This window comes from Cyprinodon tularosa, unplaced genomic scaffold (genome assembly GCF_016077235.1).
Source record: "Cyprinodon tularosa strain WSP-4 unplaced genomic scaffold, ASM1607723v1 ctg303, whole genome shotgun sequence".
Taxonomy (NCBI): Eukaryota; Metazoa; Chordata; class Actinopteri; order Cyprinodontiformes; family Cyprinodontidae; genus Cyprinodon; species Cyprinodon tularosa.
In genome coordinates this window covers 363,373-383,031 of record NW_024039012.1, presented here as the reverse complement: position 1 = coordinate 383,031, position 19,659 = coordinate 363,373, and the positions used below count along the sequence as shown (strand labels likewise).

The 19,659-nt window shown below is 37.2% G+C and overlaps 1 protein-coding gene across 1 annotated transcript in view; it reads right to left on the bottom strand.

Moving 5' to 3' along the window:
- The window catches only part of ezrb (ezrin b), a 36,352-nt gene that overhangs the window by 7,178 nt on the left and 9,515 nt on the right, over positions 1 to 19,659 (bottom strand). The window contains exons 3-9 of the mRNA XM_038291888.1: positions 13,432 to 13,527; positions 11,712 to 11,986; positions 10,972 to 11,055; positions 10,727 to 10,873; positions 3,213 to 3,309; positions 2,794 to 2,957; positions 682 to 812 (exon numbers count right to left, since the gene is read on the bottom strand). Coding sequence (XP_038147816.1) covers positions 682 to 812; positions 2,794 to 2,957; positions 3,213 to 3,309; positions 10,727 to 10,873; positions 10,972 to 11,055; positions 11,712 to 11,986; positions 13,432 to 13,527 — 994 coding nt within the window. The remainder of the gene's footprint in view (positions 1 to 681; positions 813 to 2,793; positions 2,958 to 3,212; positions 3,310 to 10,726; positions 10,874 to 10,971; positions 11,056 to 11,711; positions 11,987 to 13,431; positions 13,528 to 19,659) is intronic.

The following is a 19,659-nucleotide window of genomic DNA, read 5'->3' as shown; positions in this document are numbered from 1 at the left end:
CTCCAGTGAGTCCCTCCAGTGAGGTAGAACATGATAATTTCTGCTCAAAGTTTAGACAAAGTGGATCTTTAGCACCTAATCTGCACAGTGACAGCAACTGTTCTTTTCTAAGCTAGTCTCTGAGTCACACAAAGATCAGATTTTTTTGGTTGAGAGGGGCCTCAGACTTTGTTTGTACGTCCTAAGAAAAGAGCCATATTGTCAGAAGTGGCTTGATATCATGCTACCATACACCAGGTCTGGGCTAATTTCATAAAAATGATGGCATCCACACTGTGAGAAAAAATAGCCAGAGGAAATAAAAAATATTTCCAAACAAATAAATGCTCTATCATGTGTAACATAATATTTTATCATATATAAGCATGTTGCTGACTTTGGAAGGCTTATTAAAAGCATATTATAGAGTTTTTACATCAACACAATCATTTCAAGAGCTAATAGAATCAATATGGCCCAAGGTTTACATTTTTACAGCATTTTCTTGATGATGTTGTTTATACAACAAGTAACCAGCAGAAACAGAAAAACCTGCTAGCCCGGTGTTTATAGTACACACACAGAGCTACAATTGTGTAGATATGCCAACGGCTTCCCTGTAGAAACGTGTTCTCTACCCTCAGAGGTTAAAGTAAAGGATTAATGAACAGCAGAGTTAAAGTGCTTGTCGCTTCCTCTCACCTTTCTCTGCTTTCTTAGTCTTCTCCTCGAACTGATAGAGCCTCATCATGAGTTCCTGCTTCTCTTGCTCCATCTGCTCCTTCTCCCGCTCAATGGCTTCCCTTTTCTTCTTCTCATTCTCCAAATGTGCCCTGCAGATTGGACAAAGATGTCAAAGGCAGCTTGGTTGATGCCATGAGCACTAAACTGTAGAGCAGCAGGTTTTCAAATAAGTTGATAAACATGATATTGCAAAAATATTTATTCTCCTTCAATCTGTACACATTTTATAAAGTTCAACAAGCTTCAAAGCATTTTATCAGGGTTTTATGTAATATTGCATCCTTTAAGTTAAAAGGAAAATAGATATTTTAAAAAACGATACCTAGCTTAGGCTATTGACTCATGCAAACATATATGTAATATATATACTTCAGAACTTGCATATTAACATTTCATTTAATGATTATTTTTGCTTTATCCATCCTTCCATTAACATGTAAAAGAAACCCCACAGGATGCTGCTCTTGTTTCACAATGATAATTGTAGAAAGATATACGCTGCATTTGTTTCTTGTCACTGATTTTTGCACAACTGGAAACATACCTGTAATAATACAGTTTGACCGGATAAAGTTCTGTTCCTGCCACCTATGTCCACATTTTGTAGTTTGAGTATAGAACTAATAGTTGTCCTGCACATGCAAAGACCCAACACTGAGCTTTTATCTCAGCAGCTCCTCCAAAGTTAGCATCTGATTCAACAGGCTGCCTCATTAGTAATGCTCCCTTTCCTAACTAATGCTAACCAACAAACCACTGAGGTATTTACAGCTGTTGACATACCGAGAATAAACTAAACTCTTTGGCTCTATTTTTCAAAGGACCTTAGAGTGACTTATCCTTTTTTCCCCACTTTTCAATCTACATTTATCCAGTATACAATAAAATCCTACAACATGCATCGTTACCATAAAAATAAATATTAAAACAATATCGTGTGACACTTTAAGACAACAGCTAAAAATATCTACCCATCCCTATGGTAGCATGGTCTAAAATACTAATTTAAATGATATTTGCTTTGCATGGGAGCTACTGTATTCTCAGTTTACAATCACCTAGGAACAGAATGGTACAAGTTTGGTTCTGAATGACTTTAATCCCCCAATTTTATGTCTTTAGTTCCTTTTATTTAGGGCCTTATCAGATGAAATTAGATAAAGAAATTATCCTCTTATGAAGCCCGTTTTGAGTAAGAGCTATTTTGATCATTCCAGAAATAAATGCAAATGTAAAAATGTTGAATATTTTAACTGCAAAACTACTGCAGTTGACATTGACCAGTTCTAGAGTCAGACTAGAAATTTAGTAGGACAAATATTCAGGTTTCAAGATGCTAAGCAAAATAGAAGTTTGTCATGTCTGACTCGTTTCACAATTTGAATACAAATGCAAAATTAATACTGCTGCTTTGCACATTCTTGCATAATTTGCCTCTTTTAGCTGCAGTAACAGCTTGATATCTCTCTTTCTTCCAACACTGCTGATCAGCGTCCTACAGCCTGCTAAGAAGCTACTGTGTGTAAGAAGGCCTCTCGTCTTTCATGGTTTTCCTTTTGAATGTCGTATCATCGGCATTGTGACATCACTATTTGAACAGCTGTTAGGGACAGACCACAGGCTGACAGCTGTGGCTGAGATCAGGGTCATATTCCCTCTCAGTTCAGCCAATCCACAAAAACAGACCAAATATATTTGGAGAGGAATATAGTTTCCAGTTTACAAGTGATAAATGGCGTCACCGGGTTATCCTTACGTACATAATGTATCTGCTCTAAGCTGTTTATTAGAAGGTAAATTCAATTTACAGTAATATAGTGTGTAAAACCTCTCTTCCATCATGTAGTTTCCAGATTTGTTAATAGTTTGATGGTCAGACAAATAATAGAAACCTAACATTTTTTTCTGATTTAATAGAAAAAATATGCTATAAAAAACAAAACAAAAACTCTATTTTTTAGCAAGGTCCCTTGATTTTCTGAAAAGCAGAACCAGTATTAAAAGTACTAATTTATATATAATAATTTATAAAGATCAGACCTAAGTTAATAAATAAATAAATCTTCCTACTTCTCCATCTGCTTCTGTTGCTTCTCCTCCCTGGCCTGAGCCTTCATCTGCTGCACCTCGATTGTGTCCGGCTTGCGACGACGCATGTAGAGGTCATGGTTCCCCATGCACAGCTGCAGGATGCTTTTGTTGATTCTCAGTCTCGGCGCATAAAAAACAAAGTCCTAATGATGAGGGGAGGAAAGAAGTTGAAGAAAATAAAAATATCTGAATATTAATATCTGAGTCTAATATCTAAATAAAAAGACAATCTGTAAAGAAATCTGCCTGCAACCATGAAATATTAGTTATTGATCACTGTTTAATACAAATCTACAGACATCTTTCCAGATGAAATCAGAACGGATATCGTGAAGTTGAAGCAATTAAAAATGAATACAGTTTAAGGGATAAAAGTATATTTATGAGGTTTCACTTACTGGAGATTTTTTGTCGATAGGCTTGATGATGAACTTCTTGTCGTTGAAGGAAATATTTCTAATCTCACTCCATGGGAAGCCAATCTTTGGCGTCAGTCTGAAGGGGAGAGCACACGTATATTACCAACCAATGAATAAACATGGGATTCACACTTTATCATCTGGTAAAATCATATTAATATACTCCTAAATGATTATAACTATGTTTAACTGCTTGTCAAAATAAATTCTGATGATTCTGTTGTCCTGTTTAAAATGTTGTCCACTTTATTCAAGAGTAAGAAAACCATAAAGAAAAAAAACCCTATATATAGCCTATGGAGGTCATAAATATGAATGGTATTATACTATAAAGTAGGAAAGTTCGGTGGAAAAACTTCAGTGGAGAACAGAACTGAATTAATTCAATCAGAGGATTTTTTCTTTCACATAGTTTTACATTTTTTGATTGTTTAAAAGGTATAAAAAAATGCCTTTTTGAAGAAATCAATACTTTTTGCAAAATTAACTGACCCCAAACCGCAGGTTTTTAGTCAAATTTAACATCAGTTTTAGAGAAAAGGCTGCAGTCTTTCTACACTGTATGGGCAAATCTAAATCTGGTTACAGTATTCAGGTGTATTTTAAAATTTGTTGAAAGCATGATTTCATACTCCCTTTAATGATTCAGGTTAATAGTGGTGATCATATATTGTTGTAGGGGAAACCTGCTCGGTAAACTCTGGGCGCCTTAACTCTATTTGAGCCTGGCTTAAACACCACAAAGGCAGTCTTTTAAATTTTATGAATGGGAGACGCCACTATCAGAAGTACTCATCAGCTCATTACTAAGATAAACCAAGAAGTGTTGCATTATCACCCAAGAATCAAATTCTGTCCACATCTATAAACAGCATTGTGAGTTTAATTGTTCAACCAGACGAACCATAAACCTGATGAAAGGATAAATCCAGGGTGATGTCTCACCCCTCTGTGGTGCCAGACAAACTGAACCGCTGCCAGTCTCACTCTACACAATGCAGAGCAGGACCGTCAACAGCCCCGAAGCAGCAGTACTGTAATCTGTAAAGCAACTGCTGAACAAGCAGCGAAACTGCTGCCATGAAACTCCCTTAACTGGAATTTCACTCCATTGCTGACACTGACACATGCTCGTGGAATGAGAAAACAATGTGCTTCTATCTGCTGAATATTTCCATCACACCCGTATGATTTATTAAATCCGTTTCATCAATTAGCAGGTGTTAAAACAAACCTGTCATTTGTAAAAGGAGGGGAAAAAAAGGTTCCATTAATCTACACTTCTGAATGAGTGAAATACCAGCATTCTTTAGATAAACAGTTATTCTGGAGGAAGGAGTATTGAGTGACAAAATACCAGCATGACAAAGAAACTTGAGTGTTCGGATGGATTATCTTAATGCTACAGAAATAAAACTACACCTAAACTGTTCTCAGAAATTATAAGAAAAAATAAATGCAATTTTTTTTGCTTTTTCCATCTATGAAAATGCTATGTGGTTACAGTTACGAAGTTAAGAGAGGTTTTAAAGCTACAGTTTCAAAATGACAAGTATTCCAATAGTTAACTTAATACAATTTAAATTCATTTAAATCAGATCAAATTTCCTGCAGTAGTTTAAAACCTAAGGTGCAGGGTTTTTTTTTTTTATTTACTTTTTTTGCAGGCTGCACAGTGGTACAGCGGGTAGCCCTGTTGCCTAGAAGCAAGAAGGTTCTATGTTTGATTCCAGGTTTTTCTGCATGGAGTTTGCATGTTCTCCCTTATGCGTGGAACCCACTCCAGCTTCCTCCCACAGTCCAAAAACATGACTGATAGGTTAATAGGCTTCTCTTAATTGTCTTTAGGTTTGGGCTAATGTCTGTATGGTTGTTTGTCAGAGTAAAAAATCTAAAAACTAATAAAACCTCCAGTACTGTTGAACAATCAGGAATTTAAGTTTGAATGGGGCCAGCACACAGCCCAAGGCACTTCTGAGTCGAATCACTCAGAGTACACCCATCGTAGAGATTTGGTTAAATGAAAAACGTCCTGACTGGGAAGTTAATTTAATGTGTTTTAAGTGTTTTGTTTTTAAATGCTGTAAAACTTTTATATATTCTATTTGTGGATTTTTAAAAACTGCATAAAAGTCAGGATCTACAAAGTTAATTTATAATCAATTTTAACTACACCATCCCGCACAGTTTTGATTGACAGTACATTAGCTTTAGAACCATAAACTTTGTAAAACAATCTGTTAATTATTTAGTTTTAAGGCAATTCCCTTTCTGCCCTACTTTACTTGCTGCAGAGAAGATATATCCAAAGTAGTTTAACAGATTGCAATCAGGGAACAAAAACACGTTTAAAAAACAATGGACTACAAAGTCCCTCCCCCACTTGTTACTGTTCATTGTTATCACACTTTTGCCTTTTTTAATTTTTTTTTTTATTAAAAAAACTTCCTGGATAGGAAGCAAAACGTCTTCAAACTTGGTAACAAAGTGCAGTGGATTGTTCTTTTACTTTTGTTAGCCCCTTGAACCCTACGGACCCACCGGCGGGTCCAGCTGCTACATGACCTCGTAATTTTACCAAACCCCCAGTATTGATGTAAAAAACATATTTGGCACAGTTTGGTGACATTTATGGATAAATGTGCCAAAATGGCCTCTCCGCCTAAGAAATTTCTCACTAATACCATTCTAAAATAAATATGATTCATCTGATTGAGTCCAAATTTGGTATATTTTTACACAACATTTAGATTTGAAAGTCTGTACTACTTTTTTGTGCTATAAATAATATTTTGGTAGTGTTTTGCAATGTTTATTTCAAAGAAAATTTTGGCAAGGTTCAAAAAATGCAAAATATTTTGTATTTTGTCCCTAATATTTCAGGCAGGGTCAAAGCTACAATGGTGCTGACACCAGAAAACCATTCTATGACATCTTACCTTTACAGACGTACCAAAAGTTTCTTCTTAAATCTAATAGCTTTGAGGCTATAAGTTATTTACTCCTGTGTGTTTTTGTCAGGCAGAAATTGATTTATACCCCCTTAGGGTGTAAGAGGTTAAACATTTCTAAAAAGGAAAAAGAATCATCGTTTTGACCAATGAGGAAGATAATCTAGTTACAATGTTTCTGTATTTTTTGCTTATCAAATAAACTATTTTTACTTAAACATTTGTGCTGACTTTTAAATCTAACCCATTATTTTAAAACTGGGAAATTTACTCAAATGATATAAAATTGTGTGTTCTAAATAAGTGATTTCCTGCAGGTTGTACTTTCTTAAGCAGTGAGGTTTTATGTAAACCTCGTACCATAGGGAGGTTAACCTGCCCAATGCTGCTCCTCCGTGAAGCCTCAGCTGCACTGTTGCATTGGGAGAGACTGTGCCTTAGTTTAGGCTCACATTCTTAAGTGCCACAAAGCTTGAAAAACCAGTCGGTGTAGGCATGGTTACAGCTGAGGGCAGCAGAGAGGAGAGGCCTTTCTGTACTAATCAGAAATAAACCCACACAAGGTCTCGTTAGGTTCTGAATGTTTTACCAAATTTGCACTAAATTAAAGACTGGATCCACCTAAATACAGTAGTAGTACAGCCCTAAATTAAAATTAGCTTCATGCCTGAGCTGAGCAGCTTCACCTTCTCATTACCAAAAAATGGGCTACTTTCTTCTCTTTCACAGCAGGCAGGTCAGAGAACTCACACAGAGGCAAAGTAGAGCTGGCAGCAAAAAGGTCAGTGACTTAAAGGCAAGTGACCTGGGATGAAGAGCCCCTTGAACACGCTGCACTTTACTCCACTAATCCCACAGATGACAGGCTACAGGAGTTCTCTGAATTTAGTTCACCAAGTAGAGTGGTTGATTATCTCCCACACTGTACCACTCTGTAAATAAGCTGCACATCAAAAGCAAACCCATCTGGGATGGAAGTGGTGATCTGTTATAGATCTAAGCATGGAGGTTCTGCTTTGAGGACAAACCACAACCCTTTCAGAGATGAAACAGAACAGGAACATTTGCATTTCTCACTCTCTTAAACAGGAAAAGTAAGTAGTGACTGATAAAAGATGTGAACCTGGTTTAGCAAGTCTATCTTAGCATTTTAAGTGGGAAGAGCGAGGACTGAGTCATGTCAAAATAATGACAAACACCTAGGAGGAGCATGATGGGGGAAAAAATTGCTGCTTGATCTAATTAAAGCTACGGCTGCATAATTAAGGCTCAGATTAACCAGCCTTACACTGATTTAATAACTGTAATAACTAATAACTCCTTGGAAATCATTTACAAGAAGAAGTTCATCCCTATAAAAATACAAAAAATAGTGATGATATAATGTGAAACTGAAAGAGCAAACAGGTGTAAGACTCCTCTTGATTGATCATCACCACAGATAAAAACATCAGCGACAATATAGATGGTTAATCCATGCATGGTTATCAAGCATCTTCTGGCATTTCTTGGTTTCAAAGTATGGGTCGCTTTAAGGATGAGCTTTATAAACAATATTTACAAATATCTTAGAATTCTTTTCTAATGATGTCAGTTATAATATATGCATCTGTGGTTTGAGGATCCATAGTTATGAGAAATGAGTGGACGTAAACTATAAGTTTTGATCTAAAAAGTTACTGACAGGAAGTTGATTATTCCACTAAATACAAAATATCGAAAGTTATGCTAAATTGTTTCATTTTAACAAAGTTCTGATTCACATATTAAAAGATTTTGCCAATCTATTTTTCTTCCATTCATCCCTTTAGGCTACGTTCACACAGCAGCCTGAAGTGACCCAAAACTTTTTTATTTTTTGCCAATATGCGAACTGTATCTGATTTTTAATCACAGTCTGAGCAACACAGATCTGATTTTTTTCCAATGAAACCAAAACCGCTTGGCTACACAGTCCTAAATCCGATATAAAGCTGATCTTATCATATGTGACCTGTGTCTGAACAGCTATGCATCCGACCTGTACGTCATTAATACTCGACAAATCTCCCTATTCTGAATCTTGCTATGCCGAAGCGGCTGGAAACAAAAAAACTATGGATGAAGATAATGCGAAGAGCGGTCTTTCTTTTTGACCATCTTAAAAAGATTGCATCATTTAATTTGCTTGCTCCAGTTGGAAAAGAACTGAAAGATGGATAAATGCACTCCAGCACTACCATCCATGTTTATTTCCATAGACACAGAGCTTGCTCGCTGCTTGTGATGTCATTGCACCCTCAACTACGCATGCGGGACACTTCAAATGTATGAATGCAATTCAAACAGGAGATCACATACAAGTCGTATATACACTATATTGCCAAAAGTATTTGCTCACCTGCCTTGACTCACATATGAGCTTAAGTGACATCCCGTTCCTAATCCATAGGGTTCAATATGACGTCGGTCCACCCTTTGCAGCTAGAACAGCTTCAACTCTTCTGGGAAGGCTGTCCACAAGGTTTAGGAGTGTGTTTATGGGAATTTTTGACCATTCTTCCAGAAGCGCATTTGTGAGGTCGCACACTGATGTTGGACGAGAAGGCCTGGCTCTCAGTCTCCGCTCTAATTCATCCCAAAGGTGTTCTATCGGGATGAGGTCAGGACTCTGTGCAGGCCAGTCAAGTTCATCCACACCAGACTCTGTCATCCATGTCTTTATGGACCTTGCTTTGTGCACTGGTGCACAGTCATGTTGGAAGAGGAAGGGGCCAGCTCCAAACTGTTCCCACAAAGTTGGGAGCATGGAATTGTCCAAAATGTCTTGGTATGCTGAAGCATTCAGAGTTCCTTTCACTGGAACTAAGGGGCCAAGCCCAGCTCCTGAAAAACAACCTCACACCATAATCCCCCCTCCACCAAACTTTACACTTGGCACAATGCAGTCAGACAAGTACCGTTCTCCTGGCAACCGCCAAACCCAGACCCGTCCATCAGATTGCCAGATGGAGAAGCGCGATTCGTCACTCCAGAGAACGCGTCTCCACTGCTCTAGAGTCCAGTGGCGGCGTGCTTTACACCACCGCATCCGACGCTTTGCATTGCACTTGGTGATGTATGGCTTGGATGCAGCTGCTCGACCATGGAAACCCATTCCATGAAGCTCTCTGCGCACTGTTCTTGAGCTAATCTGAAGGCCACATGAAGTTTGGAGGTCTGTAGTGATTGACTCTGCAGAAAGTTGGCGACCTCTTCGCACTATGCGCGTCAGCATCCGCTGACCCCGCTCCGTCAGTTTACGTGGCCTACCACTTCGTGGCTGAGTTGCTGTCGTTCCCAAACACTTCCATTTTCTTATAATACAGCTGACAGTTGACTGTGGAATATTTAGGAGCGAGGAAATTTCACGACTGGATTTGTTGCACAGGTGGCATCCTATCACAGTTCCACGCTGGAATTCACTGAGCTCCTGAGAGCGACCCATTCTTTCACAAATGTTTGTAAAAACAGTCTGCATGCCTAGGTGCTTGAATTTATACACCTGTGGCCATGGAAGTGATTGGAACACCTGATTCCAATAATTTGGATGGGTGAGCAAATACTTTTGGCAATATAGTGTATTTGGAAATGTGAACGACCAAACACAACAATCAGCTTTAACAAAAAAAAAAATAATGAGAATTGAGCATTAAGGCCTGCAGTTTGAACGTAGCCTCATTCTAAATACTTCTGTCCATATAAACACACCTAGAGGTGTTTTTCACTTAAAGCTACAGTGTGTAACTTTTAGCGACATCTAGCGCTCAGACTGCAGACTGCAGCAACACGATCATCTCCCCCCCACCGCTTCTCCCCCCCAACAGTACGGCGAGCGTTACGGGACAAAATGTCTTCCACGACGTCCGCATCACCTACCTTCACAAGTAATGAGGTTTGTTTACATAGATAATTTTACAGATAGTATTTCATTAGTCTGTGTAGGGTATAGATTTCATGTAGACTTAAGATAATAAATATACCCATTATTTTTTCTACATGGTTGTGACATTTTGGCGATCTCGCAATCACTAGTTTGTTGGCTCTGCGCTGCCGTAGCGCAAAGATGTCTGCCTCCATGGCTGCATGACCCGCTCCTATGTAATTATAAATAACGAATTCTAAGGTAACGCAAATATTAAGGTTAAGAGGCTGAGCTCGTAGATGATGATAAAATAACATAGTTATGTATAATATATTACATTTCTGACTGTATATCCCTGTAATTATTACACACTGTAGCTTTAATCCAGAGGAAGCACAGTGATGTAAGAAAAGTATTTTCGATGATATGACACTAGTCATTTATTTATGATCTTCTATGTCTTTTTTTTCCTCAGAGATTAATTGTAATCTAAAATTATTTTCAATGAAAAACCAGAGATTAGATTTAATTTATTGGTGCCATAATAGACTGAGCCTGTAAGTTTGGCTTTGTTAAAAAGAGCTCTGGGTCAGAATACAGAGGATCCTCCAAAAGTACAGCTTTGTCTGAATTACTCCAATATTTTATAAAGAGCTTACCTGTCATCCTTCTCATAAATGTTTAGACCCAGTGCATCAACTCCCAGCCTCAGCTCTGTCCCCTTCTTATTCTTGATGTCAAAGTAATTCATTCCATACATTTCCAGATCCTGAGATATCTTTAGGTACTCCATCATGCCGTCTTCTCTGAAAGACCATCAGGAAACGAAAGAGATAATCAACCATCGCGGTTCTGACAGCAGAGCTTCAAGTTCTCTGCAAAAGCTACGAGTTTATTAACCCACCTCAGCATCCCAGAGTGCTCCTCGTGCCACACCTGAATACGTTCCTCCCACTGTTCTTTGGATAACTTGTGTTGCTCCATGACTCTAAAGACATAGAATAAAAGAATGAATATGAAACAAACAACAGCAATGCTTTTCTACACAGCATAACCAGAAATACTGTTGACCAATTTGTGTTTTAAGTTCTTGTATTTAATTAATAGTGTCTTTTTTTTCCCTTTATAAACATTAAATTTACTAGTTAAGGTGCAGACAAAAACAAGAACAAAATGTTTGCCAATGACCAATTCAAATGCACAAAAGATGTAGCAGCTCAAAACCATTCTGTCTTTAAAAACCAGTAGTAATAGTTGTTTGCAGAAACCATCCTCTTATACAGAATAAAACACTTTATCATAAAATATATGAGCACCATCATAAGTAATTGGAGCCATAAAAAAACATATCAAACCATGACAACAATTCATGTACAACCCAACTATTTTTGTAAAAACGCTTGAAAGCTAGATGGAATTTAAAATAGGCTGATCTAAGAAATAAAAGTTTTTTAATATATCAAATCTGTTATCATCAGCTTTCCTACCCAATACAACAGATCATTCATGGGAGAAAGAATTTAAAAAAGAAAAATTACGTAAATGCCGTTACTTAGTTCTTAAAAGAAAGCTTTAGTTTTGGCCGCACATCCCTGACCTAAAAACCTATTAAACAATCCCTACTTCAACGGATGTACATCTTACCTCTGGGGCAGCATGCGTTCATTGACAAGGTATCCAGGCCGGTGGATTTCTTTGTCATAATCGCCAAACTTGGCCTGAACTGCATAGGAGGCCAGCAGCACTGCCGTCTCAGGAGGACAGTAGATCTCGTCACCGAGGATCCCTTCTTTCACCTGCAGGAAGAAGAGCTTCTGGGTGATTTCCTGAATCAGCTCCTCGGAAACGTCCTCCGGGAAGAACTTGGCACGAAACTTGAACTGTAGCGGGTTGTCTTTCTTCACATCTTGAGATGACACCTGGAGGAGATTAAAACGACAGTGTTAGCCATAAAAGGCCACAAGAAAATCCCATTTATAGTCTGTAATTGGACACCGGGGACACAGCAATCAGACGCCAAAATTAAACCTCCTGGCATACTTATAAAACTCTGAACAGTAATTCAAAAACACTTCAGATGACCCTAAGAAACCAGGCAGTATTGGTACCAACACCCAATGGGAATGCTTAAAATAAAAATAATAATAATTTTTAAAAAAAGATTTCTGCATAATACCAGATTAAAGTCCATTGGGTAATTGTTGTAAAGACTAAGAAAAATAAAATGTTTACAGGCACTTGTTTCTTTTTTGCAAGCAACTTTACCAGTTAAAGTTGAAAACCAACGTATTCAGTGCAGAAACTAATGAAGCACTGCATGTAGAATTTTACTTTAATATCTGCTGGCAGCAGTATGCTTTTTTACAACATCTAATTTTCTCTGAATACAAAATAGGAACCACGCATTCTTGATTGATAGAATGAAACCAGGAATGTTCCAGTTTGAACTTTGCATTGTGCTGATGAGCTGCGGCGCCCAGTTAGCGCCCAGGGAACAGCTTCCTGCTGCTGACTGATGCAAACACAACCCTTTCTTTTTTTCTATGCGTCTCTCAGTGACCCTTGTTTTTGATAGTAAAATGCAGAGAGGCCACTTCTAAACTTGGCAACAGCCTTTAGCATGGTTTCTAACGCGTGTCAGTGGGAACAGTTAAAGTTATTAATCAAAATCTTTTGAGCAGTAAAGCAATTCAGTAAAATTTAAACAGAAATTTGCAAACTCAAACTTAATATGGATTCTTTACACAAATATTTACCATCTGATTATAAATACAACAGAATTATTCTTTAGCAGATTATCTCTAAAACAGTATTTGGTCTATTCAGCTTCAAAAAAGAGACTAATGATATGTAAGCCGTGCCGTCGACTGTCTCTGCTGGTTTGCAGACATGACTTAATCTGTGGCCGAATTCCCTTTTGTTAGGTCAGATTATCCATATCTCAGGAAAAACACCTGTTGTAGTCTAGGTAACGCCTGTTTACTATAGGGACGCATAAAGGAAATGGAGGCTGCTACGATGGTTCACAATGAGTTCAAATAATTTACCTCCAGCTGATAACAGAGTCAGGAAACGACTGAAAAGGTGCTGCCGTGGACCATATATGTGGACATAGACATATAGCAGCACGGTGGCTACTGATTGACTAAAAGGCATGCAGCAGAGATCCGATTGCACACCTAAAACAGTGTTTCATAAGATCACAGGCTTGCAAAAGCTGCCGGGCAAAATTTACCCAGGAAGTAGTTATCTGCAAATACCACAATAAAATCATGAAATATCAATAATGAGTCATGGTTCACTACATACCTGAAACCAGAAAAAATGGTCACTTTTTTTTTTTTTAGCTTTAGCAGATGCTTACCTTTTTTTCTAGCCTTAGCCAGTTAGGGAAACCCTTGGTGTCCACATACTGCAGTCCGAAGTACCAGATTTCCCGAACGCCAATGGTCTTTACCACCTAAGTAATAAAAAATAGATATTAAAATTAATATTTACAGATGGTGGATTCAAAATAAGAGTGCTTATTTGTTTCATTTTTTAATTTATTTTTAATTATACACTTTCTTAAAAAGTAAACCTGGTTAGAATTAAACTTTTTCATTTAGTAATTGTTTTAAAATGATCAAGAATAAATGATTGCTTGGTTGTAAAACTGGATTATGTAAAAATATAAATGAAACAAAAAGGCCTTCCTTTGTCAGAAGTAAAATATTGCAGCTGAGCATAAACAACTATAAAAACATGCAAGCTTCCAAAAAATATAGATTATTTAATTTTAAATAAATACATTTCCTTTAAAAACTGAGATGGATTGTTTGGTGACATGGCTTAAAAGTGATGTTTTGAGAGAGCTTAAGTGTTTTTCATTATGAAGTGACTTTATGAAGACACGTTATGATTCAGGGAAACATTACGTGATGACATGACAAACACTCACAACAGGAAGAGATTGTAACTAAAGATGCAGCAGTTTTTCCCCTTGACAATTTTAGCATGAAATAAAGACAACACCCTCTAAGATTACAATTAAAGCAAAAAGTCAACAGACTGTGTTTAAGCTTCAAGCATAAGATCTAAATAGTATCTAATCAGACACCAAGAAAATCGTTTTGGTAGAAATAAGAATAAAATTCCAGGCATCTAATACTTAGCGTATCTAATCCAGACGTCTATCTAAACCCATCCACAGTCTTTCAATTAAAAAAAGAAATAAAAAAACAAACCAAAAAAACTAAATTGCTTTGTCCAAACATCCAGCCTAACCCATAGATCCCTCAATCAACATATAGAGGGGGGACTATATAGTGGACTTTATAGGGACCTCAGTTAACTGACGGTTCGGGCAGATGATCACTACTTTTCGCTCCCCGTTGGTCACGTATTTTCAACTTCACTGCGTAGTGACTGCATCATCTTTGTTATTGGTCGCCGCTGTCGGCAGCTGACAGCAAATCCCTTGATTCTGGGATATATCTGCTAGTCTAGTGACCATGGATGATCACTACTTTTCAAGGTGCATTGTGGGAAATTTCGAGTCCACTACTTTTTCATCCACTCGACGTTCTGACACCAATTTAAAATGGTGTAAAAAACAAAACAAAAATAAAAATGGCCTAATCACTGTATAGTGCCCTATATAGTGATTAGGGCGGACATTCGGACACAGCCAATGTTTTGTTTAACTGCTACTACCATCCCTGATGTCCATTTTTTTCCATTGTCAGCCATGTATGGCGGTTTTTTCTCATTAGAAGGTTTAACGAGCCTGATCATTTAATCCAAAAAGAAACCTAGAATGCTTTGAAAAGTTGCTTCAAGCTACATAGTTATAGTGGTAAAACTAAGGTTGTTGAAAACAGAAAAGCCCCTTATAGTCATAATAGCTGTTTAAAATTTGAAAAATTAAGGATACTAATCCATTATGTTTATCACCTCCTTAAATCAAATTTAATTTCTTGCATTCATTTACTTTTCTGTTTTGAAGCCTCCAAAATATTTGCTGTTTTTTACGCTTCGACCAAAACCATGATGCTGTATGGCCAAGATGTGCTGCATGACTGACATTTAGTGCTCCAACTACAGACGCACATAGACCATGGCAGAGAGAGCAGGGGTGTGTCTGCGTCCGCATTAAAAAATATAATGGCAGCTTCCTCTAATCATTAGGTGGATTTTTAAGCTTATGACAAAATTTAAAAGAAAAACCACATGGAATACTTGGAGATCAGCAGTTTAAACATTTTTTCCTTAACAACAGGACTTTGGTTCTGCTGCTGAGTGGAAAGATAGTCGCAGGTCTGGAATAATCACTCCAGGAGAAGTTAGAATTTTCCACAGGCTTCTGAGAAAAACCAGAGTCTGTCTTTACAGCCAGCACAGAAGTTATCCTACACCAGACAGCAGAATCTTTTTCTTTTTCCTTCTATACATCTATTATGATTAATACATCCGTTATTAGTCAGCGGACTGGCTGCTGCGCCCTCTGAGTTAATCTCTGCCAGAAATCCCGAGCAAGTCACCAGGAAAGGTGGCTAAGTTGTCTGGGTGAAGTTCAAGTAAACTTGTTAGTATTCCTGCTTATCCTGTTTCCAAGGATAAGCTCATGGAAAGGTAAAATAAAATAAAAATCTAAAGCTCCCACACAGCTTGTGTAGGACTAAAGAGACAAAAGTCTCAGGTTCAGGCAGCACCTAATGGATTTTACTTAATGCAACATCAGGAAGATGCCTGAAACAAGAGACGCTCAGAAACAAGAAGTCCTTTGTTGTTCTTTACTTCACGCTCACTGAATGAGACGGAGGAACAGTTTGTTACCACACAGATATGGGCCATCTGGTTTCTAATTTACATTAAAAACCTTGATTAAACCCTCTGGTAGGTTTAGGGTTAAAAACTAAACCCACTGATTGTCAATTATTATATAAATTTAGAGTTGATTTATCAAGTTGCCTTGACTGTTTAAGATTCAGAAGCCAAATTGAATGTCTCCTTTCTGGAAGTAACTAGTATTTCAGGGCTCTAGTAACCTGTCCAGCTTAAGCTGTTTCCATACAGGTTAAACCTCATAGCAGATCATTTTAAACATTTCAGAAAATTACAATCAATCTTAATTATAAAACCTGAATTTGGTGCTATGGTACAAAAATAGCATTTAATGTAATCCTGAAACCTATTTGATGGGCTTGATAGCATTATTTGGGTGAATTGCACAAATTATAACCCATTTAAGACCTATCAATCAAAGAAACTGACAAATATGATTAAGTTGATCTAAATCATAATATTGCATATTAAAAAATGTATTCCAAATTAGGGGTCAAACAGTGAAAAGATCCATAAAAAAAGGCTATTTGAGAATGTCAAATAGGAAACGGAAACAAAGCATAAAACACAATTTTTTAATCATCTTTCCATTTACATTTTTCCAAATGGTCTCATTATACAACCAACCAACCCTAATTCCATTGGTTCAAACAGCAAAGTACCTTCTGAAAATTTTTAATAATCAGATAAGGCTTAGAGACATGACAATTGATACTCAACCTTTATGGGAGATCAAAAACTTAAAGTAACTGTGGATCTGATAACAGTCTGAGCCAGGTCTCTTCAGAGTTGTAAATGTTTAGGTTTCAAAATCTCAGAAATTCTGAAGTCTCCCTGAAGGCCTGTATCAGTGAGACTGTTCATTCTGGATTTTTTTCATCATGGAGACCACTGAGAAAACAGCTCCCACTCATCTGTGAAAAATAACATCACTGGTTTGTTATATGAGCATCAGTAGCTAAAGCACTGGAGTGCTTAAAAGACCATAATCTAGCTTTATAAATCTACACCATGTCAGTTTAAGTCATTTTAAAACCAGAAGTAAAACGGTTTTAGTTTGTTTTTGAGATGGGGGGTATCATAGGTTAACTGAAGAATCTAGTTTATGTCCAATAGCTTGTGTTTGGCTGGAAAAGTTGTTAATGGCATTAGGGAAGATTGCACCAAAATGGCAACCACAGAGATACCAAAAAAATGTTTTATACCGTATATTTCTACAGAGGTTAGATTCAATCATAACCCAGATTAGTTGGGGCCCCTTCTTTTAAAAGCAGGCATTTATATTGCTAATCTGAGGATTAAATTTGCAACTAATGATTATTTAGCAAATCGATTAATCAGTCGATTATTTTTTCAAATAATCTATAAATTATTGGATAGCCAAAGGTTTCTTAAAGAAGACTTTTTGCAAAATTAGACCAGGTAGAACTTAAACTTTTCCACTTGATTAGTACTGGTTACAGTATGCTGACAGACGAAAAAGATTTTTATTTTAAATGCAAAATGTTTACATTTTCTTTTCACAATTTTGGTATAATTCGCCAATGCTCTGTCAGCCAAAGGCCTTTTTTTAGATTCTGTATTCTCCAGTAAACAATGAATCGATTCCTAAATTAGTTGTCGATTATTTGAGTATTCGGTCAATCACGATTAATCCGATTATTTGTTTTAGGATAATCTGCCCTTTAGAAATTCTATCTAAATATAAAAGGTGATATTCCAGAGTTGAAATGGTTGCTGTAGTTGTAGTTTAAGAAAAAGTAAAACTTTAGGGGTTAGATTAAAGAAGCAAAGCCTTCTTCAAGCAACTGTACCTCAGACATGGAAAGTTGTACCCTGCAATAGCAAAAAGTTGGCATAGACCAGTCATTCACTTATCACTCATGGACTTAGACACACTCCTCTCTTACTTATGAGATTTAGGGACAAAGACAAAAAAAGGACTGTTTCTGGACTCCAATAGCATTACTAGCTGCGTCCTTTGAAGCAAATAACCTAAAGTCAAGCTACTGAAGGGGAAGGGTGGGGTTCACCAAGTCAGGCTGCTGAACAGCGACAAAAAGCACAATGATGAAAGAAAGCACTTTGAGGTAAGGAACAGAGGTGGAGCAGTTTGTTTTTATTAAGGTTACAAGAGGCGAGTTAATAAAGATGAAGTAATGAGAACTGAACGTGTTAACAGCAGAACTGTACTGGGCAACATAGCAGCAAACTTTTCCCTATGTTATTTAAAACAACTTCACTGGAAACTTTGAATGTTAACCAGACATAGGACTCTGTTGTCTGTTTGAATTTGTTTTACATTTTGCATCGGACACCTTGAAACCAAACTACATTTGTTTCATCGTTTGAACCTTCTAAAGCTGCTTGGAAGACTTATTTTTGTAAAATTCAATTTACATTTCATCACCTACTGCACAACATGTCATCAACAGTTTCTTACTGTTTTGTTACTTTATTGTAAGGTTGTATCAAATCTAAAGTTCGCAAAACCAGACTTTCACACACGTACGCCTCTGGTGACATCAGCAGGCTCACCTCAATCAACCTGATTAAAGAGAATCATTTTATGCAGTTATTCTCCTAAATATGCTTCTTGCATTCGGCATTGCAGCAGCACAACAAAAATATATATATTTCAGGAAGATCTGTGACCAGGGATACAGTTTTTGAAGGGAACCAGAAAGGAAATTCAACCTAAATATATGTATAAATATGTAAAGATAGTTTTTTTCTTTCCTGCTTAATTAGCTCTAGTGATGTCATCGACGTGAAGAGCAAAATTAACCACACTTTTTAAAACATTGTATTTTAACCAATGTATCTGTACAAATCTATTTATTTGTAGAAAAAAAACTAAACAAACACTGTAAAAATCTTTAAATGATGCCATGCTTTTAGCTGACAAGTACATAAATTAAACTGAAACCATTTCTTTTCAGCTTTATCTTTTGAGGTGGTTGCTCAACAAACATTGAAAGATGCATCAGCACAGAGTCACATGGAAGTGAAACTGCAGCAGGGTGTGTAGGGGAGTGGCAGATGTTTCTCTTTAAGACCTGAATGACAGGGACTAAAGCTGTGATCAGCACTGACCACAGGGGCCACACCAGACTTTCTAAGTTGCCCTGAGAATGAGCTCACTGCTGTTATTCAACGTTCCCACAGAACCTGTCTGATGAACAGAACATGTCTGGCTGGAGACCTTAGGCTAGAAGTCGTAGAAAACCTTCTCAGGCTGTTTCTCCTCTTGAAGTGGATTGATTTTTGAGCTCTTAACTATCCCTGACATTGTAATGAGGGAGCAGTGGAATAACGCCTTAATGGCAATTCCCACATGTAGGTGAGGAAAGATCAGCAGGAGCTGAAATTAGTTTCTCATGTGTTAAAAAAGAAAAAAAGAAACTTTGACCTGTGTTTTTATGCACAGCTGAGATGATGGGAGAATCCCCTAACTGGCAGTCACAGTTGCTACACTTGCTACGGAAAAACGGGTTTAACAGGAAGTGGCTGAAACAATGCTTTTCCTGCTCTAGTGCTGTCATGAAGGCATAGAGGAGAGCATACTGATAGCTCTCCATCTACTTTATGGACACGGCTGAGTTTTGCAATAGAAACCCTCCATGAAAGGAAAATGATTGTTATTGTCACCATTAATAGCAATGAAGTAATTCTAAATACTTTTCACAGCATTGTTAATTGAAAAAAATGTTTCCTTCACCAAACCACACCTTACATTTTATAATAAAACTCCTGAAGCTTCTAT